General features: G+C 39.5%; 1 protein-coding gene across 1 annotated transcript in view; it reads left to right on the top strand.

Moving 5' to 3' along the window:
- The window catches only part of LOC144684319 (stromal cell-derived factor 2-like), a 23,271-nt gene extending 772 nt beyond the window's left edge, over positions 1–22,499 (top strand). The window contains exons 2-3 of the mRNA XM_078547950.1: positions 704–900; positions 20,628–22,499. Coding sequence (XP_078404076.1) covers positions 704–900; positions 20,628–20,918 — 488 coding nt within the window. The 3' untranslated portion in view covers positions 20,919–22,499. The remainder of the gene's footprint in view (positions 1–703; positions 901–20,627) is intronic.
- Positions 22,500–23,087: the final 588 nt, after the last annotated feature.

The following is a 23,087-nucleotide window of genomic DNA, read 5'->3' as shown; positions in this document are numbered from 1 at the left end:
GAATCCGTGCTCAGATCTCACTGCTGAGGATTGAAGAAGAATATTTGGCCCATCTGAGCTGATCTAGTCATTAGGGTCTCTTAATTGCCTCCATTCCTATATTTGGAAGTCTATTTCAATTTGATATTTTGTGTAGAGCAGAATTGCCCCATCAATTTGAACTTGCGCACAACTGACCTGGTTTGATGGCACGTCCTAAGGAGCATCTATTTTTTTTACATGAAATCATAAAATTGAAGTTCACCAAAGTTAAACTGCTGTCAGTTCACTTGTCTGAAATTAATTGTTCAAGGCTCGTTCCCATTGGCTCTGATTTACCTTACAAAGGAGCTCCATCTGAATAGGCCTTAAAAAGTGAATGCCATCCTCTGGCCTATTCATTTTGAAGTTTGTCAGGCTCTTACTTGGTTTTCTAGGTATCTATTTCTATGCCACTTGTCAAGTTTATTATACCTCTTGTTCTCAACTGTGCAAAGTATTATTGGCAATGTGCAGTACCAGGTGAGTTAAAGGAAACAAGATCTTTTATTAACCATAATGTCAAGAATTCTCTAATTTGCATATTGGTAGCATACTTTTCTTTTAGGATCTTGCTAGTTTTGACTGTAGGTTTCAAATGCTACTTCAGTCATCAAGGACCATGGTGTTTTTTATCCCTTGGAGGACTTTATGAACCAGCTCATTTATTGGCACTGTGTTTTAGGAAGTGGTCAGCAGTCTGTGACTGGAGTGACTGAAGCAGATGACAGCAATAGTTACTGGAGGATACGTGGACAAAGTGATATTGTGTGCCAGCGTGGAAATCCAGTAAAATGTGGTGAGACTATTCGATTGACCCATATCAACACAGGTCGTAACTTACACAGCCATCACTTTACATCACCATTATCAGGAAACCAAGTGAGTTGACTAAACTGGTAATTGAGACATATTTTCAGTATCTATGTCCTCTATGTATGACCAATTAAAAATTGCAAGTCATCCTAAATTAATAGTTCAAGAATCTGTTATTGTCAGGGCCCATGACATTTGCACCATTCAGTGCTTTGAGCCGTTTCTTGATATCATGTGGAGTGATTTGAATTGGCTGAAGACTGGAATCTTTGGTGCTGGGGACCTCCGGAGGAGGCCAAGATGGATCATCCAATCGGCACTTCTGGCCAAAGATTGTAACAAATGCTTCAGTCTTATCTACTCCATTGATGTGCTGGGCTCCCCCATCATTGATGACGGGGATATTTGTGGAGCCTCCTCCTCCACTGAGTTGTTTAATTGTCCACCAGCATTCACGGATGTGGCAGGACTTCAGAGCATAGATCTGATTCGTTGGTTGTGGGATCGCCTAGCTCTATCTGTCAATTGTTGCCTGTGCTGTTTGGCACGCAAGTAGTCCTGCATTATAGCTTCACCAGGTTGACCCCTCATTTTTAGGTATGCCTGGTGCTGCTCCTGGCATGCCCTCCTGCACTCTTCATTGAACCAGGGTTGATCCCCGGCTTGATGGTACTGATAGAGTAGCGAATATGCCAGGCCAAGAGATTACAGATTGTGTTCGAGTATAATTCTGCTGCTGCTGACCCTCTTGGATGTCCAGTCTTGAGCTGCTAGATCTGTTTGAAATCTATCCCATTTAGCACAGTGGTAGTGCCACACAGCACGATGGAGGGTATCCTCAATGTGCAGGCGGGACTTCGTCTCCAGAACGATTGTGCGGTGGTCACTCCTACCGATACTGTCATGGACAGATGCGTTTGTGGCAGGCAGGTTGGTGAGGATGAGGTCAAGTATGTTTTTCCCTCTTGTTGGTTCCCTCACCACCTGTTGCAGTCTAGAGGCTATGTTCTTGAGGATTTGGCCAGTAGTGGTGCTACCGAGCCACTGTTAAACGTTCTGCCCCCTTGCCACCCTCAGTGCTTCCTCCAAGTGGTGTTCAACATGGCGGGCACTGATTCATCAGCTGAGGGAGGGCGGTACGTGGTAATCAGGTGGAGGATTCCTTGCCCACGTTTGACCTGATGCCATGAGACTTCATGGGGTCCGGAGTCGATGTTGAGGACTCCCAGGGCAACTCCCTCCCGACTGTGCCACCACCTCTGCTGGGTCTGTCCTGTTGGTGGACGTTATCTGTAAGATATGCTTCAGATAACTACACCAGGCTGTTGCTTGCTTAGTCTGTGAGACATCTCTCCCAATTTTGGCACTAGCCTCCAGATGTTAGACAGGGCTGAGTTTGCCATTGTCGTTTCCAGTGCCTGGTCAATGCCGGGTGATCCGTCCGATTTCATTCCTTTTTTGAGAACTTGTAGCAGTTTGATACAACTGAGTGGCTTACTAGGCCATTTCAGAGGGCATTTAAGAGTCAACCACATTGCTGTGGATCTAGAGTTGCATGTAGGCCAGATCAGGTAAGGATGGCAGATTTCCTTCCCTAAAGGACATCAGTGAACCATATCACCATGAGATTTTTTTATTGAATTCAAATTCCACCATCTGCTGTGGCGAGATTTGAACCCGGGTCTCCGGAGCATTAACTTGGATCTCTGGATTACTAGTCCAATGACAATACCACAGTGCCATTGCCAGTAGGGAACTGAACACTCTGAAATTCAGCGCGTAGCCCCACTCTTGCTTTTCTGACAGGGATGATAATTCAAACAGTTGAAGATGGTTACACTGAGGGTGCTTTCCTGAGGGCCTGTTGCAGTGATGTCCAGGGCTGTGATGATTTGGCTGCCTCCTATTCCCATTACCTGGTTGTCCACTGGATGGGGCAGAGCTGGAAAGCTTATTCTATTTCTTTCTTGACACTGAATCTAATTGGTTAAGTTTTATGCTTCTGAAAGTGGTTTACCTCCAGTGTTCTTGGACTGAGTACAGGTTAAAATATGAAGTAATGACCTCATTTTCTTACTGTCACCGTCTGGCACTATAATCAAAATAGTGGTTATGTTTTGTCAGTAATGCTGGAGAAAGCCCGTTGTGTATTTTTTTTTCTCCCATCTTTCATGGGATGTGTGCGTCAGTGGCAAGGTAAGCATTTGTTGCCCATCTCTAATTGAATTGCAGATCCTTGAACTTAGTGGTTTGCAAAGCCATTTTACTGATGCCCAGTTTGGGTTCCGCCAGGGCCACTTGGCTCCTGACCTCTTACAGCCCTGGTTCAAACATGGACAAAAGAGCTGAACTCCTGAGGTGAGAGTGACTACCTTTGACATCAAGGCTGCATTTGATAGAGTGTGGCATCAAGGAGCCCTGGCAAAACTGGAGTCAATGGGAATCAGGGGGAAACTCTCCGCTGGTTGGAGTCATACCGAGCACAAAGGAAGATGGTTGTGGTTTTTGGAGGTCAGTCACCTCAGCTCCAGGATATCACCGCAGGAGTTCCTCAGGGTAGTGCCCTCTGCTCAACCATCTTCAGCTGCTTCATCAATGACCTTCCTTCCATCATAAGGTCAGAAGTGGGGATGTTCGCTGACGATTGCACAATGTTCACCATTCACGACTCCTCAGGTACTGAAGCTGTCTATGTCCAAATGCAGCAAGACCTGGACAATATCCAGGCTTGGGCTGGCAAGTGGCAAGTAACATTCGTACCACACAAGTGTCAGGCAATGACCATTTCCAACAAGAGAGAATCCAATCTTAATGTTAAATTGCATTACCATCACTCAATCCCCCACTATCAACATCTTGGGGGTTACCATTGACCAGAAACTGAACTGGACTGGCCATATAAATACTGTGGCTACAAGAGCAGGTCAGAGGCTAGGAATCATGCGACGAATAACCCACTTCCTGACTCCCCAAAGCCTGTACACCATCTACAAGTACGAGTCAGGAGTGTGATGGAATACTCCCCACTGGCTTGGATGAGTGCCGCTCCCACAACACTCGATGCTTGACACTATCCAGGACAAAGCAGCCCACTTGATTGGCACCACATCCGCAAACATTCATTTCCTTCTCCACCGACGCACAGTAGCGGCAGTGCCTACCATCTACAAGATGCACTGTAGGAATTCACCAAGGCTTCTTCAACAGCGCCTTCCAAACCCACGGCCACTACCATCTAGAAGGACTAGGGCAGCAGATAGATGGGAACACCACCACCTGGAAGTTCCCCTCCAAGCCACTCACCATCCTGACTTGGAAATATATCGCCGTACCTTCACTGTCTGTCGCTGGGCCAAAATCCTGGAACTCCCTAATAGCACTGTGGACTACAGCAGTTCAAGATGGCAGCTCACCACCACCACCTCAAGGGCAGTTAAGGATGGGCAATAAATGCTGGCCCAGCCAGCAATGGTCACACCTCATGAATGTCGGAGAGCAGTAAAGAGACAACCAGATTGCAGTGAATCTGGAATCATATGTAGGCCAGACTGGGTACAGATGGCATAGTGAACAAGATGGGATTTTAACAATCAATGATGGTTGGTGATCACCAACACTGAGACTAGTGTATATTTTGGTTTCTACAGGTTTGTTCTGTGCAAGATGAGCATGTCTGCAGTGCTTTCTGTGGATATTGATGCAGAATTTCATAATATTACATGATCATAAAAAGTGCATATGTATATAGATTAGCATTTATACCCACAAAACTAGTCTGGTTGCTTATTGAGAACAGTCATGTGGAGATTGAGTGAAGCTGTCCAAAAGATTTTGCTGATGTGTCATATTTTAATCACTAGACTGGGAGGAATGCAGGCCTGACTTTTATTTTTCTAATGCTGCATTTGTTGGATCATAATATTTACCTAAAAGTTATTTATAGTTAAAGCTGGAACTAATTTGAATTCCAGAATTAATGACATGCACATTCCCAGTTGGATTTCAGTAAATGTGTGATTTGATTCTCTCATTTGCAATATAAATCATGATTTAACAATTTATTTTGGTTATCTGAATATATACTAGTCTTTCAAGAGGGGGCACCCTTGAGCCATAAATAGTGTTTTTCATTTTGTTGAGGCACATTTTTATAAAATGCAGATGATGAAAGTACAGTTGTTTGAGGGAAGTGGATTCTTGTTATAAATTAATAGTTAGCATGTCGCAGTGTTGACAATGACTATCGTTTGATTTAATGACCAATGCATAAAACACTAACAAACTGGTTAAGGTTAAAACTGGTTAACTGACTTAATCAAAATTTTCAAGGGAAAATTAAGGGAAACAGGGTAAAGAGTGAGAAACTGTTTTCTTTTGGTTGGGAGTCTATGACTAGGGGGCATAGTTCAAAAATTAGAGCCAGAACTTTCAGGAATGAAATTAGGAAACATTTCTACATGCGGATGGTAGGAAAGGTTTGGAATGCTCTTCCACAAACGGCTATTGATGCTAGATCAATCATTTTTAAACTTGGTATTTTTGTTAACCAAAAGTATGAAGGGATATGGGACAAAAGTAGGGATGTAGAGTTAGGCTGCAGATCAGCCATGATCTCCCTGATTTGTGGAACAGGCTTGAGGAAGTAAACGGCATACTCCTTTTCCTATGTTCGTAACTTGCATTTATGCAGTGTACCTGGTTACTTTTGCCTTGGTGTTATTGCCATAATACAATATCCCAATACTAAGTAAGTACACATTGTTGTCAAACTCAGGCCAACTGAAGACAAATTTGCATGTGACATTTGATTGAAGAAAGTTAAAGGCTGCAACTGACAGTCCTGACAATATGTACCTGGGACATTCTTAACTACTGGCATTTACAAAAATACTCCTGCAATAAAGATAAGCAATTTGCTTTTCAATACTATAAAACCTTGCCCTTTGGGGAGTTTGTGCACCGGTTTAAGTTTGATTCTTTTTCCTCTTTGAATTTATTGAAAATAAGAAAGAATTTCTCAGGATTTTTGATTTGATTTTGATTCTCTGTGGCTTAGAATTCCATTCCAACAAAATGAGTACCTCTTGTTAGTGATGAGCAGAAAATATGACCTGATCTCTTGTTGCTCTGCATAGCGCAGATGTTACAAAAGCATAAATTTAATTACATTTTAGGTACATGGTTTTTAATAGGATATCTTGATTCCAATGTGACATGATGAGTATCTGTACCAATGAGATTAATTATAACTCATGACTCAGCGTTTTATCTTCTCATTTGGAGCTTCTGCCTTGCAGCTGGCCTTTGCTTATTTTCTGCGAATTCAATTTCTGCCACCAAGTGGCGCTGTGCCAAAATATTAAACCCTACAGGCAATAGACATGAACAAATCCCTATCTTCTATTATCTACCCATGTACCGACATCACCACTACCTATCTTAAATATTTCAGGTAATCACAAGCAAAGCACCCCAAGGAACTTAGGTTTGGTGTGCATTGCTTTTGAACTGGTAATATTGAAGGAATGGGAAGAGTTTTATCACTTATTTATGGTGTATACTGAAAGTAAAATTTTGCTTTTAAAAAGCAAATGTTTCATATTCAGGGCCAACTTTTAAGCATGAGACATCCTGGAATTTGTAGATAAGGCAAGCAAATTTCCGTAATACTGTTTTATTTCATAAAGATGAAGCACCAACCCCTGTTGAAAGTCTTCAATCTTGATACCTTTAGTAAACTTCACCAATGTATTAGAAAGTTTTGTGGGTTACATTAGGCTAGTATGGTTAGCAGATGTTACAATCTAGTTGCAATCCACTGACAAGCTATCTGATTCATCATAAATTCATTTTGGAATTAGAGTCTTGATATAATCTTTTCTAAGCTGAAAGATGACCACTTCTCCAATGAGGTCAGCACTCTTGACTTCTGTTTGACTGTTTTTCTCCTTCAAGATACTAGGTCCACCTTATGCTAACTGCTATCTCTCATATTGTCGCAAAGTAATTTAAAAAAAAAAGTATATTTAATCTTCAGAACCAGGCCGGTTTTAATTTGTAACAAAAACAAAAATAGCTGGAAAACCTCAGCAGGTCTGACATTTCTGATGAAGAGTCATACAGACTCGAAACGTTAGCTCTGTCTTCCTCTCCACAGATGCTGTCAGACCTGCTGAGGTTTTCCAGCTATTTTTGTTTCAGATTTCCAGCATCCGCAGTATTTTGCTTTTGTCTTGGTTTTAATTGTGTTGTGAAGTCTGCATGTGGCAAAATACAAGGGCTCAGATTTTGCGGTTAGCAGTGAAGCGATAGTGTGTGTTTCTGAACTCAAAAAACTTGCCTGCAAGATCTAGTGATCACTGCATTAGTTTACAACATTAGTTTGAATCTAGTGCCACATCAGGTATCCAGAAACACTGATGTAGTTGAAAAGGGTAAGCAACTAATCATATTCTCCCAAAAAAAGCACTGATTACCATTTGTTCTTGAGTAATAGTTGACCCCTGACTTTTGGCTGAAAAACCCAAACTCTATCAAACACCTGCTAGACGCCTCCCCTGCTCACCACCTCCTCTGCAGCCTGACCTACCCACTTGCCTCCTGTCGTGCAGCCTGGCACTTGCACAGGGCTTCCACCCTCCCTGACTTCCCCCCCGGACTCCCCGCCAGCACCCCCCACCCCAGTGCCCTGGCCAATTTTCATCCCTCAGCCCTCATCCCATCACCAACATAGATTTTTGGATATAAATCTCAATGTTGTTTAGGGACTGAGCTGTGCATGAATTGGCTGTCACTTTGTCTTCAAGACAGCAGTGATCCCACTTCAAAATTAATGAATTGGCTGTGAAACATTTTACCATGTCCTGAGAACCAAAATGTATTATAAAAGTTCTTTTTTCTTTCTTTCTTGTTTACTCTCGTGCTCTATAATCCAAATGGTGAAGAATGAAGCACTGTTTAATTATGTGTTGTTCAACTTGATTTCTTTAAAACATTTTCTGGTTGCAAACTGAGAACCCAGAGATTGAAATTCCATTTGGAAATGTTTAGCAACATGAGCATTATTAATGAGCGAAGCACTTAACGTATTTTTACTCCAAACCAGTACCTTGACCTTGAACGAATTATTAAAACGGTATAAGGTTTGCGGCGCTAAGTTTTTCTTCATATTGCTTAACATTTTAAAATGTTTCTATGGAACCCTTGAGGAAAGTTTCCATCTAATGCTTTGGAAGCAGTGATGAATTACCTTGAATTTACATTAACATGAACTTAATTATTTTTGGATTAGTTTAGCCTCAGTCCTCACTGGTGAGGTTTCACACTAGTCGCAATCAGCTCCCAAAGCTCTTAAATTGTGACGATCCCATGCCTAGAGGATATCTTGGTGTGCAGTTAATCTGAACTTCCATTAATGTTAAAAAGAAAAATGCATCATTCTATGAGGTACAAATGTTTTAATCTGCCAATATTGCAGATAGTGAATCTCATTGATCACATAGAATTGATGAGCTTTTATAATAGGGTTGATATTTGTCAGGGTGTCAAACCAAAACAATCATTTGTTAAGTGTTCATGTGGTTGCCGCTGTATTGACTGACTGAAAGCAAGCTTATTGCAAGCCTGTAGCTATTTCTATTGTCAGAACAATGAGCTCAAAATAGCCATGGGGCAACTAAAGTAACAGTTCTTAAAGCACAGAGGAAAGTAAGTTGATGGTAATTTGTTTATAGCTTCAAAATTTTGATTGCGCACTCAATTTACTGATGGCAGCTAGAAAAATATGCTGACACTTGGAGAATTTTCTACTCCCACTCAATGTAGGGTTACTGATAATCTTTTATCTATTTAATAGAGAATTTGCCCTCAAATGGAAATAACAATGAAATGCAGTTGCAATTTTGGTCAGCTTTATTCGTTTACTTTTCTTTAGAGTCGAGTTTGATTTTAGAAAAGTTAGTAAGTCAAATTCTAGCACTTATTTAAAATAACCTGTGATACCTAAAAGGCAAAAATAAAGTAATTTGAATATATTTTCAGGTTATAAATTTTCAGCTCACTCACTTTAACTTGGGAGATAAGTTAAAATGCCTGTGTTACTAACATAGATCTTAATTTAAGAAAGTACAAGTTTGCTATACTGATAGGGAGCTTGCTCCCTGGCTGTGCATATCTGGGGTTCAGGGATGTGTGCTCACAGTTTTTCGAGGCATTAGGGCAAGGTTCCCTGACAGGATTAAACTTTATCACCTTTAAGTGCTGACGAAACTTTAATACTTTGTCTAAGTAGTGGATGTTCATGTTTGCCTATATAGTAACTATCTCAGGGCTATTGTACCCTGGTAGGAACTGTTGGCTGCCACCCCCCCCCGGCCAACCCTCAATTTCTATTTTTCATTTTATAAGCCAGGAGTATTGCATATAGAGCTGTAACTGTTTTGCTGGCAGAAATTCGGTAACTCAGCACGACACTGAGACCTTCATTATATAGGCATTAACACTGAATCAGGTGCCTTTACGTGATATCTATTGCACTGATATTTCAAATGGCACCTCAGTGGATGCTGGAAAAACTGATTTGTTGGCTAAATTTTCTTAACACCAAGTGATAGTAAGATGAAACTAGAGCAATATATCAGATAAATTCATGACCTCCAGAGGTCAGAAGGTAGAAGTGTTCCAATTCCTCGGACAACACATGGAAAAGGTTACAGAATGCAAGTCAGGAAATGGGAAACTAAGTGGTAGTACAGGTACTCTAGTGTGTAAAGAGACATCTTGTGCCATGGTAGCTCCTACATTTACAAAATGATTTTTTTTTGGGAACCATTTCCACTTGTTCAATCACAGTAAACATTAGCCTCAAAATAATGATGAGGCTAATGATGCTCCCTGAGATTTAAGCTCAAATAGTATATTGTAGGTTTTCAGACGAGATCTCAATCAATAAGGTATAATGTGTGAATCAAGCAAGATTTATTAACTAAGTAGAACAATACTTCACAAAAGGTAATAGTAAACAGCCACAATCAGCCCTTGGCCCTGGAGCACAGGTGAGGTTGCCTTTACCTTAGAGATTTTCTTTTCTTCTCGTCTCTCTGGTAGCTGTGCTACTTGGATTATCACTGTGGATTCTTTAATCCTCCCTTTGGTTCAGACTCAGCAATTTGTTCACCATGGTCAGATGCAATCCTTTGGAATGCCCACTAGTCAGAGAGCATTGGCATGTCACCCAGGTCCAGTCACCTTCGTGCAGTCTGGGCATGCCCTGTCATTCCCCCTTATCCCTGTTACAGTTTGACCACAAATGTTTAACTTCAACAACACAGGCAGTATTTCAGGAAAACAGTGCACATTTAGAATTGCCAACTCATTTTAGAGTTATGCCAACAGAATTAACACAAGCTACATGTTTGCATATAAAAATTCATAATACATAAAGGCAGCAGAAAGTTGCCACTTTAGATGCTTCCTGGCCTTTAGACCACAGCTTTAACACCTCTCCATGGATGGTGCTGATGTTGTGCTTGGTGCTTTAATATCTCTTTGTCTGCAAAAGCAACACCAGACAATGCCCTCAGCTATCTCTTACCACCTCTGCTGGAGTTTTTACACCTTGAGACATGACACAGTGCAAGCAGGGTTCAAAGTATGTGGGAGTGGCATGCAATTCACTCTGGAAAGCCCCCAAAAAGCCCTGGAAAATTCAATCATTGGGGTGACCAATGAAAGGAAATTCGCCTCTGCTGGTGGAAGGATCCACCAACCTGGAAAAGTCATGCAAATTTCCAAAAAAATGCCCAAAGTCATTGAAAGTTATGGAATTTTATAAGGACAGGGATGAGGCTTTTCTGATTTTGGGCTGAATGCCGACTTTTTCCAATGTTCTTCCAATGCCCACTTAATCACTCCATAATTGTTTGCTTTACTTTGCATGTCTGGAATCCAGTACAATTTTTGTTCTCCTGCCTGATCATGCCCACTGCCACTGCTGATTGGCTGCTTTGGACACCGCCAGAATAACTGCAGTAATTGGTCAAGTAGGACATGCCAGATTCCCCAGTCCCTCCTTTCTTTCTTGCCCTGTGTGAGGAGAGAGGTGTTTGTTGGTGCCTGTTGCAGATTTTTTGTTGTTGTGGAGCTGGGGGGATTCGGGTGTTTTCTTCAGAGCTGGAATGCGGTTGACAAGGTAAGAGCAGGAGCAAGCACCTTGTGGAGGGAATGATGTTGCATCTCTTACAGCTCAGACCAGCTTGTGCCAATCTTTCACATGAGACCCACTGAAAATTTCTTCACCAACATGGAAAAGTCATGGAACTTTATTTTACTAAAGGTGCACGAACCCTGCTTATATACATATATTTTAAAATATTGATGACTTCATCTTCACCTCAGCTTAAAGTTGATCTTATTTTTTCCCCCTCACTTGAGTTTCCAGGACAGTAAGTTTTTTGTTTGCAAAAATATTAATAAACTCTCCAGTTGATTATGATATTTTATCTGTGGGAGTGATGTCCTGGTAAGTTGAGCTTCTTTTGAAGAACCCCACTACCCCTTGCCTGACTCTAACGTGCTTAGTTTTTCCTTGTTTCTCTCTATCTAACTTAAGGCTGAAATGTTATTTAAAAAGTGTTAAAGGGTTTCATTTATCGTTTCCTAGTGTTGTTATAAAGTCTTAACAACTGAGAGTTGATCCCTTCCAGGTCAATGCCAAAACAGTATGTGAAGACAAAATTGAACTCTATCCTAGTTTGTTTGTGCAATTGCAAATGGATAAAAAAAATATCATTTTGGAAATGGAGTAGGGAGATTCATTTATAAAGATGTTTTTGTTCAGTTATTATAGATTCCAAGTGAAAACACACACCGTCTTTGGTAATTACCTATCTAAAAAACAAAATCTCAAAAAGTCAACACAAATAGAGATGGTAATGTGACTATGTGACTGTGTCACCTAATGAAGGAGTTGGTGAGAATGAAAAAGGAGCCCCCAAAAATCAAGAAGTAGCCCCAGCAAATCTCAAGAACCCACACAACAAATCGACCCCTGCTTACAAAGTGCTTAGCCTAGCTTGATATTCTTAACTCTTTTCAGTCTTTAGCAAGTTACGTGTTTAAAAAATGTAATTATCTCAGCATATATTAGCAGCATATATGATAAATCAAAAGTATACAATTGATTAAACCTTACAGCAATTTCAGGTGAGGAGCAGATGCCTGTTCTAAACAACACGTTGGGGTGTCTAAAAAGACATAGGTAGATTCAAGCTGCAGTTTTTTATTTAGTACAAGTGTGCACACACGGGAAGTGTCCTTTCAGAATGCTCTAAAAGGCAAAAGCAAAGTACTGCAGATGCTGGAAATCTGAAACAAAAACAAAAATTACTGGAAAAACTCAGCAGGTCTGGCAACATCTGTGGAGAGAAAGACAGAGTTAACGTTTTGAGTCTTTCTGACTCTTCAGAACTAAAGAGAAGTAAAAATGTGGTGAAATATATAATGTTTAAGGGGGGGGTGGGACAGGTGAAGCTGGATAGAAGGCCAGCAATAGGTGGAGGCAAAGGAGAGATTGCAAAATATGTCATAAACAGGTCGAAAGGGTGTTGATGCTGATGATACTGGTTAAAGAAGGTGCTAATGGTGGCATTAAGAGTAGAAAGCAGAATGAGCAAGTGGCAGATTGGCCCTTGGGGTGGGGTGTGGGGAGGGGACAGTGTGGGAGAAAAGATCGAAATAGGCTAAAAGGTGGGGATAAAACAATGAATGGAAATAAATTTTAATAATTAAAAAACTTCACATGCACTTCCCTCAACTTGGTCTACTGCATTCGCTGCTGCAAATGCGGTCTCCTCTACATTGGAGAGACCAAATGCAGACTGGGTGACCGCTTTGCGAAACACCTTAGGTCTGTCCGCAAGCATGACCCAGACCTTCCTGTCCCTTGCCATTTCAACACCCCATCCTGCTCTTATGCCCACATGCCCATCCTTGGCCTACTGCAATGTTCCAGGGAAGCTCAACGCAAACTGGAGGAGCAACACCTCATCTTCTGACTAGGCACTTTACAGCCTTCTGGACTTAACATTGAGTTCAACAACTTCAGATCATGAACTATCTCCTCCACCCTCAACCCTTTTTGATCCCCTTTTTTCAAATATTTTTAAATTTATATATATATTATATATATATTCCCATCTATTATTATTATTAGTGTTTAAATTTATTTCCATTCATTGTTTTATTCCCATCTTTTAGCATATTTCGATCTTTTTCCCACACCGTTCCCTCCCCCACCCCACCCCCACTAGGGCCATCTGTCATTTGCTCATCCTGCTTTCTATTCTTAATGTCACCATTAGCACCTCCTTTAGCCAGTATCACCACCATTAACACCCCTTTGACCTTTTGTTTATGACATCTTTTGCAATCTCTCCTTTGCCTTCATCTATCGCTGGCCTTCTATCCAGCTTCACCTGTCCCACTCCCCTTAAACAGTATATATTTCACCACGTTTTTACTTCTCTTTAGTTCTGAAAAAGAGTCATAAGGATGCAAAACGTTAACTCTATCTCTCCACAGATGCTGTCAGACCTGAATTTTTTCAGCAACTTTTGTTTGTGCTCTAAAAGGCAATTTGAAGTTACACAGTTTCTGTCGGTTATATATACCATCTTTGGGGTAACTCACCATTAACTCACAATGTTCTTATCTAGTACATCTAATTCATTACATCCTTAATTACAAATGAGTTTACAATATAAACATGGAATGAACTGTTCATCACCTCTGCATTTTCAGAAGAATTTGTAAAACAGTCACGGAATGACCTGTCCTTTAGCACAAATGATGTCCACAGTTCATTCCAAAACATGAACTTTGCTTATCTGTCCTGATGTTTCACTGTAGTGCCTAGTCATCTGCATATCTTAGTTTGACCCTGAGGTTAAGTAATTCAGCTTACAATTCATAGACCATTCATCAACTTATTTTATCCTGACCCACCCAAAGTTCACATTCCTTAGCTTATCGTGACATGACTATAACATAGTCATTAACTTCCTGCCCTTGTCAGAAGGTCATATTCATTTTATTCTTTAAAACTGCAAGTACTTTTAAAACTATTATATCCACAACTTGGCCAAGCCTGGGTAATCCCATGATGCATCCTGATATGTCTTTTCAAATGCCAATATCCAAAAGCTGGTGTCTGATTTGCGCGACTCGGATGTTAGATTTGCAAAAGCAGCATCTTGCAGTCTGCCTCTCACTATTGACCTGCATTGAACACTAGGAACAAGTGAAGCTGCTGTATTCACTTGGTTGATAGAAACTAAACTTATCACAGAAAGTTAAGTCTTTTCCATTTCAGCCTAAGTATCCTTTTAACAATGCGGTATGTATTAATGTCTGCCAATCAAGCCCTCTGGCACTAAAAATTAACTATTACAAGTAGGACATTTCACTCCTTCAGATTTTAATTGTTGAAATAATTTTTTTTAATCCAGTGAGCTGACACTCCAATACTGAGGGAGCACTACACTGTCAGAGGCTTTCAAATGAGGTGTTAAACTGCTGCATCGTCTGCCTGCTAGGGTGGATGTAAAAGATCCCTGGCACCATTTCAGAGAGCAGCTGGGTAGTTATCCCTGTTGTCCTGGCCATTTATCCCTCAGTTGTTTTCACAAAAGGCATATTATCTGGTCTTTATCACATTGTTGTTTGTGGGAGTTTGCTGAGTGCAAATTAGCTGCCATGTTTCCAACATTACAACAGTGACTTATTTTTCTTCTTTCTATGGGATGTAGGTGTCTCCTTCAGAACTGCCAATATTAACGACTAGGGAGAAAAGTGCACCTGACTACAATATCTAACAGATTGAGTATGGATGTGCCTGATGGCCTTTATTAGCTCCTTTTTTGATGTTTATTTGTATACGTGGATTATGGTTAGTTGAATGAGAACATCTCCTGGTGATGATTTTGTACCAGTTGTAGTAAATCTCCAGCTTTACTGTACAGTAAATTAAATGTGTTTTCTTGTGTCATCTGGCTAGGACCACTTTCTATCTGAAACTCATTTCAGCATTTAGAATGCAGCACGCTACATGAATACTTAGGTGTAAATGCCATCAAACCAATGTCCACATTCTGTATATGAGCATGAAACCAGGAGCTGCTTTCCTGAGGCCAGCACTAGCTCCATTTTGCCTACTATGCGCTGAATTAATATGAATCGTAGCGGTACACATTGGCATCCTTCGTAAAGTTGCTGTATACTGTGCTCAGGCATTTCTGAACAGAGCAATTGCTGTATACTGTGCTCAGGCATTTCTGAACAGAGCAATTGCTGTATACTGTGCTCAGGCATTTCTGAACAGAGCAATTGCTGTCAGCTCTGATCATAGCATGCCAATAAATACATGGTTGTACATATCAAAAATGTTATATTGGTGGAATTGAATTAATAGTTAAGTTTAATGCTTTTTTAAAATGTTCTGGCCACTTGAATTGCGATGGAGCAAAGCACCAGAGGGATACTTTTCACTTGTAGTACAATTAACCTATACCAAAGAATACTATACAGTGAGTATGTAAGACACTGACTCCAACTTAATAAGGTGAAAAATCTATTGAGTTATAGTATTTGCTCTGGGACAATTATAACTTCAATACAAGGAAATTGGCTAGGTGAACAATTCATTATAATGCCAAGCTGGAGAAGTAACAAATAAATTATTCCCAGGACAAAAGCCTTTTTCCCATTTTCTGCACGTGCTATAAATTATATATGTTTTTAAAATCTCAAGCAGGGATTATGTTGAAACATTAAAGGCTGATTGTTGCTCTCCAGTGACAAAAACTTAGAGAATTATCAAGAGAACATCTGAAAGAAGATTGACAGTGGACTCTTTTATGCCACTCAAGGATATGCTGCAACATAAAATGGCCTCTTCTACTTGCAACAACTCCTCAACTTTTACGAATGAAACATGGGAACCAGAAAGTGGAGTGGGTGGTGTTTGGGGAGGGAGCGAGGGGAGCATCTGAGCAGCATGGCTATCTCCCTTATAACCTTTCGAATAGTGTTAACATTCAACAAAGTGCATTCTTCAAGTGTTGTTTTGAATAGAACAGGATAAATATTTAACTAGAATTTGCAATTCATCCTGGTAAAATGATGAACTTATCACAATGACATGACAGTAGTGCACATATTGCTGCTCGAGTTGGTTGTAGAAATCTAAAACAAGATTAAAATAGATCTGTAAATACTGAAGATACAGCATGTATGTGAAGTTTTAGAAAAGTTGGAAAATTGAGTTTTCTAAGCTGGCTGTTTATGATCTGAGCCTGTATAAAATCTCTAAAAGGTTTTGGCATCGCGGAGGAACGGAACCAGAGCGGGGAGACACGAGGGGGAAACAAAGATAGAAATGAAAGACAGAAAAGTAGAAAACAAGAGTGGAAGGCAGAGGAAGCGAGGGCTAGCAGCAGATAGGACCATAGTACAAAAAGTGTTAAAAAGACAAATCTAAAGGATTGTATCTGAATGCATAGAGCATTTGCAATAAGGCAGATGAATTAACAGTACAAATACATATGAGCGGGTACGATATTATTGTGATTACATGGCTGCAGGGTGACCAAGACTGGGAACTGAATATCCAATTTAACATTTAGGAAGGATAGGCAAACAGGAAAAGGAGGTGGGGTGGCATTGTTAGTTAAGGATGAAATCACTGCAATGATGAGAAAGGACATTGACATGTTATGACCACAGCTGGTGGTAATTGCTACGCAAACGAAATACCAGAGGGAAACTTGGCTTATGGGCCATGCCCTCTTTTTTTGGAATTTTGAAAATGAGAAGGGGACATAATCTCAGCAGTAAGAAGTCCAGTAACACTTCTGGGATTTTAAAGATTAAAAGTAAAAGTTTTATTAAGAATAAAACAAAACTTAAGCACACAAGATTACAGATTCACAGTTAAATTTAGTTTTACAAAGCATTTCCCCCATAACACACTACTTGGTCAGACCCACAGGTAAACACTTCCCAGGCAGCACTCCCTTATAGATGTTTAACTTGAAAAATACCCAGTAATATTACCCAAGGCAAACTGCTGTAGCTTCATTAAGGGCATACCACATGACCAGTAACACCCTTCCACTCTGCTGTGAAAATCCAAACTTCAGAATAAAACTGCTTTTTGCAACCCAAGACATTTCTGGCTAGATTGGATGGTTGATTCAGACTGCATCCTCTCTCAGCCACAGCTCCAGCTGCTACATCTCACAGCTCCAGCTCAACCACTCAACAGCTCAACATTAAAATACCGTTTTTCCCCTCTCACCCCAGGTTCCATTGTTTTCACACCTCTTTGAAACTCAAATCCTTCCAAATATAAGATCTTTCATGTTTTTATCTTGTATTTGCTTTCGGGTCAATAAAATATAATACCCCACTTCTATTTATCTATGGCTATTTACCTATGGAACTCCTGCAAAATGCAAACATTTCTCTTGTTACCTCTGATATCCCTTTGATATTCAAACACTTATCTAAAAATGCAGATGTTAGATCTAACCTATTCACTTGTACCTCAAACCTAACACCTCCATCCTTCTCATGTTTTACACCCCCAGGCAACCTGCCTTCTATTAATCTCTGCCAATCTTAATTAAATCTCGCATGCACGCAGCCTTTTCACAGAATAACGTAATATTCCCCCAAACTATTAAAAAAATCAATTTTTCATATTCAAAATTTAGACGTAGAATCAGTTTGGGTGGAGCTAAGAAGCAACAAGGGGCGGACAACATTAGTGGGAGTTGTCTGTAGGCCTCCAAATAGTCATAAGGTAGGGGATGGCAATAAACAGGAAATTAGAGATGCATGTAACAAGGGTGCTACAGAAATCATGGGTGACTTTTATCTGCATATAGACTGGGCAAACCAAATTAGCTATAATACTGTGGTGGATGAATTCCTGGAATGTATACGAAATGGTTTTTCGGACCAGTATGTTGAGGAACCAACTAGGGAACAGTCTATCCTAAATTTGGTATTACGCAATAAGAAGGGGTTACTTAATCTTGTTGTGCAGGGTTCTTTAAGGAAGAGTGATAAAATTCTTCATTAGGATGGAAAATGAAGTAGTCCAATCTGAAATGAGGATCCTAAATCTAAACAAAGGAAACTACAAAGGTATGAGGGGTGAGTTGGCTACGATAGACTGGGGAACTTCATTAAAAGGCATGACAGTGGATAAGCAGTGGCTAATATTTAAGGAACGATTGCATGCATTGCAACTGTTATACATTCCTCTGTGGTGCAAAAATGCAACAGGTAAAGCGGCCCAACCATGGCTAACAAAAGAAATTAAGGATGGTATTAGATCCAAAGAGGAGTCATACAAAAGTTGCTAGATAAGTAGCAAGTCCAACGATTGGGAATAGTTTTTGGAATTCAGCAAAGGAAGACCAAGAGATTGATTAAGAGGGGAAAAATAGAGTATGAGAGTAAACTTGCAAGGAACATAAAAATGGACTGTAAAAGTTTCTGAGCATGTAAAAAGAAAAAGATTAGTAAAGGCAAATGTAGGTTCCCTTACATTCCAAAGTGGGAGAATTTATAACGGAGAACAAGGAAATGGCAGAACAATTAAACAACTACTTTAGTTCTGTTTTCATGGAAGAAGACACAGCTTCCCAGAAATTCTAGGGAACCAAGTGTCTCGTGAGCAGGAGGAATTGAAGGAAATCAGTATTAGTAAAACAATAGTGCTGAGAAATTAATGAGACTGAAAGCTGATAAATCCACTGGGCCTGATAATCTACATTCCAGGGCACGAAAGGAAGCGGCCATGGAAATCGTGGATGTGTTGGTTCTCATTTTCCAAAATTCTGTAGATTCTGGAACAGTCCTGGCAGATTGGAGGGTTGCAAATGTAACCCCACTATTTAAAAAAGGAGGAAGGGAGAAAATGGGCATTACAGACTGGTTAGCCTAACCTCAGTAGTAAGGAAAATGCTAGAGCCTATTATAAAGGATGTGATAACAGGATACTTAGAAAAGTATCATTGGGATTAGACAAAGTCAACATGGATTTATGAAAGGGTAATCATGTTTGACAAACCCACTGGAGTTTTTTGAGGACGTAACTAGTAGAATAGATAAGGGGAAACCAGTGGATGTGGTGTATTTGGATTTTCAAAAAGGTTTTGATGAAGTCAAAACCTAAGAGGTTAGTGTGTAAAATTAAAGCACATGGGATTGGGGGTAATATATTGGCATGGACTGAGGATTGGTTGACAAATAGGAGACAGAGTAGGAATAAATGGGTCTTTTTTGGAGTGGCTGTCAGTGACTAGTGGGGTACTGCAGGAATCAGTGCTTGAACCCCAGCTATTCACAATATATATCGATGATTTAGATGAGGGAACCAAATGTAATATTTCCAAGTTTGCCGACGACTAGGTGGGAATGTGAGTGGTGAGGAGGTTGTAAAGAGACTTCAAGGTGATTTAGATAAGTTAAGTGATTGGGCAAATACATGGCAGATGCAGTATAACATGGATAAGAAAAACAGAATGGTAGAGTACTATTTAAATGGTGATAGATTGGGAAATGTTGGTGTCCTTCCCGACCAGTCACTTGCTGAAAGCAAGCATGCAGGTGCAGCAAGCAGTTAGGAAGGCAAATGGTATGTTGGCCTTAATTGCAAGAGGATTCAAGTGTAAGAGCAAGGATGTCTTACTGCAGCTGTACAGGGCCTTGGTGAGACCACATCTGGAGTATTGTGTGCAGTTTTGGTCTCCTTACCTCAGGATATACTTGCCATAGAGGGAGTGCAGCGAAGGTTCACCAGACTGATTCCTGGGCTGGCAGGATTGTCATATGAGGAGAGATTGGGTCGACTAGGCCTGTATTCACTGGAGTTTAGAAGAATGAGAGGGGATCTCATTGAAACGTATAAAATTTTGACAGGGCTGGACAGACTGGATGCAGGGATGATGTTTCCCCGGCTTATGGGTGTCTAGAACCAGGGGTCACAGTCTAAGGATATGGGATAGGCTATTCAGGACTGAGATAAGGAGAAATTTCTTCACTCAGAGGGTGGTGAACCTGTGGAATTCTCTACTATAGAGGGCTGAGGAGGCCAAGTCACTGAACATATTTAAGGAGGAAATAGATTTCTAGGCACAAGGCATCAAGGGGTATGGGGAGAGAGCAGGAGTATGGCGTTGAGATAGGGGATCCGCCATAATCATATTGAATGGCATAGCAGGCTTGAAGGGCTGAATGACCTACTCTTGCTCCTAGTTTCTATCATATTGCGGTTTGTTAAATTGCAAATATCGGTTAAGTTGCAGGTACTAACATTATGTTGATGCATATTTTTTTCACATTCCTTCTCTAGGTTGGAATGAAACTAGAGACTAAGCAGTTCATTTTTGCCATGTTCCTTTTTGATAACTTACTTTCCCCTCTCCCAACCCCATTTGTTTTGAGTTTAAGACTTTGCACCACTAATGCTGACTCTTATAGTTGATTTAGTTTTCTCATGTATCCTGGTGTTATTTCTTACTTTATTTGCAAATAGCAGTCCTAGCAACAACATACCTTTATTAAACTGTCTACTTTGAGCACAAAAATGAAGGATTATATAGGAAATAGATGGTGTTACTCAGACTGCACAGTAATTTATAGCTTTTGTATTTGAATTTTTGACTTTATATTTGGTTAAAGGTGGTTTTATTCATATTCTTTCATGTTTTCTTTGAAAAAAGGAAGTGAGTGCATTTGGCGAAGATGGCGAAGGAGATGGCCTGGATAATTGGACTGTCGTGTGTAGTGGAACATTCTGGGAACGAAAAAATCCAGTAAGGTTTAAACATACTGCTACAGAAGTCCTGCTTTCTGTTACAGGAGAACAGTATGGGCGACCAATAAATGGCCAACTTGAAGTTCATGGCATGCAGTATTCAAACCAGTACAATTCTTGGAAAGTGATGGAAGGAATCTTCATGAAACCTATGGACGTGTCAAGGGCTGGAGTAGATGCACATATTGAACTATAAGTAATAAAAAAAAATCAATACTGTTATGTGGTTTAGTTTGCAATTAGACCCTGAACAAAATCTGAATCTCTTAATCCATTTTTAAATATGGAAAATCTTTTTCAGTATTAGATGTACTATGACTTAAACATACAAAACCTTGCACTCTAACGGCATGTTTTTGAAAAATTGATGATCCTGAGGGCAAACACTGGGTATTTTGTGTGAAGCCTTACTCCTTAACATCTGGTGGGTGCAGAAATAGTTTAAAATACTTCAGTTCATTGGAACTGTATTTGTACTTCTAATGTAAGAACAAAATTTGGGATGCATTAAATATAAATGAACTTAAGTCGACTGGAACATTTTTATTTTACATATCCAAGTAAGTATTCAAAATTAGAAATTAATCCATGAGAACAATACAAGGCTATAATATTTGGACCACTAAAAAGTAGTGTCAAAGATGATAAGTATTAATTATACTGGGATTGTCATATATTTTGAGCCCTGGTTTAATTCAAAGTAAATTTGAATTCTTAAAGGTGAAGTGGAGTCACTGATTGAAATATGGAATTACTGAAAAAAATTGCCTATGGAATGGTGCTAGTAATAAACTAGACTTGCTTTATACCCTGAAGATCATGAGCTTGCTTTTCTTGGTTGGCTGAGTTTAATAAGATTTCAATTCTTTGCCTAAATAGATTGGGATATAAAGGAAAGTTGCCTCATTTCAAGTTTGAAATAGGAAAGCTGATGGGCCAAACCCTTACTAAATGAAAAGTAATTTCTTTTAGACGATTACCAAATTCAACTTCCCTGGGAAGATGTATGGTGGCAATTAACTTGTAAAAGGAGAAAAATTGGGGCTGGAATGGAAAAGGGCAGTCTTAAAACAAAACAAAACATTAGTTTTGTGATTGATAGACCAAGCTTAATAGTTTTCCTTGAGTGCCAAGCTAAGAACCAAAGACGATCACCTTAATAGACATCTTTCCTTTGGCAACCTTACCAACCCACCCCATCATGAAATGCATGTTATTCAGTAAACTATTTACAACATTCTTTGCTTCATTCTTCAAGAATCCTGACACTTTTAAGGTCCTTTTTTATATATATATATATATATATATAAAAAAATTCCTGATGGTTGCTGGAATTTATATCTAGAAATAAACCATTATTTCTTTAATCTATCTGTGCACCTTTTCTAATTTGCATATGTGCTCTTAGCAAGTGATCTAATAAAATTATGACAAGTCAACATTGAAATATGTTGGGACAAGAAAAGGAGGGAAATTATTACAACTGTGGTGCAGCAAAATTGTGATGGAAAATCAAGATTGTGTAATGGATGAATAATCATTAATTTACTTATCCCTCTGATATTACAGTATGATCAGTCAGTCCTAAAAATACTATCCTAAATTAAGATGTGGATACAGATGTACATTGAATTTTAATTATACTATTCATTAACTATAAACAGATTGTACAAATGTTAAAGTTTAACATTTAATGTAAAACTTTTGCCATATGATATGAATTGATCCATTTTTCATTATCTTACATGGAATAAATTCTCTCTGAAGTTTTGTAAAAGGTGACTTATTTTTTCTACTTTGTCTTGGAGTTTCTACATTGCCTTAGTTCCCATTCATTAGATTTTAAATTTGAAACCTTTCTCATTTATCAGTATTTTGTTCTTTTAGAATTTGCCTTTTTTCATCTGCTAGAATTTATGTATTTAGTTGACATGAAGGTAACTTACTTCACCACAAACTAATCAAACCTGAAATTTAGAACTGTTGGTTTTGTTTGTAATGTGCCAATGATGGATCCGTTCTAGTGAATGCTAAAGATTGGCTTAGAACTTAGAACAGCAAAACTCTCTCTCCTTCACGCAGCTCCCCAGCCCTAAATTATGTCATGTTTCTCCTTAGGATTAGTTGGCATCTGAGTGAATTTTTCCATAAATCACATGCTCAGAAATCGGCATCAATCGCGTGTGGGATTTAATAAATGTAAGCTAAGTTTAAAAATGTTGTACTTGGTACATTCTTCTAAAAATGTTTAACTTAATTTTTACAATGTTTTGTTTTCTATATGTTTAATTCCTCTCTTATTCAAATGCTTTATAGTTGTGATGTTTACAACCTGGTAATAATCATTTCAATTTTGAAAAGTTTG

Source organism: Cetorhinus maximus, chromosome 9, assembly GCF_964194155.1.
Source record: "Cetorhinus maximus chromosome 9, sCetMax3.hap1.1, whole genome shotgun sequence".
NCBI classification, from domain to species: Eukaryota; Metazoa; Chordata; class Chondrichthyes; order Lamniformes; family Cetorhinidae; genus Cetorhinus; species Cetorhinus maximus.
Note: the sequence above shows the minus strand (reverse complement) of the source record. Positions and strands in the feature narration are given on the sequence as shown.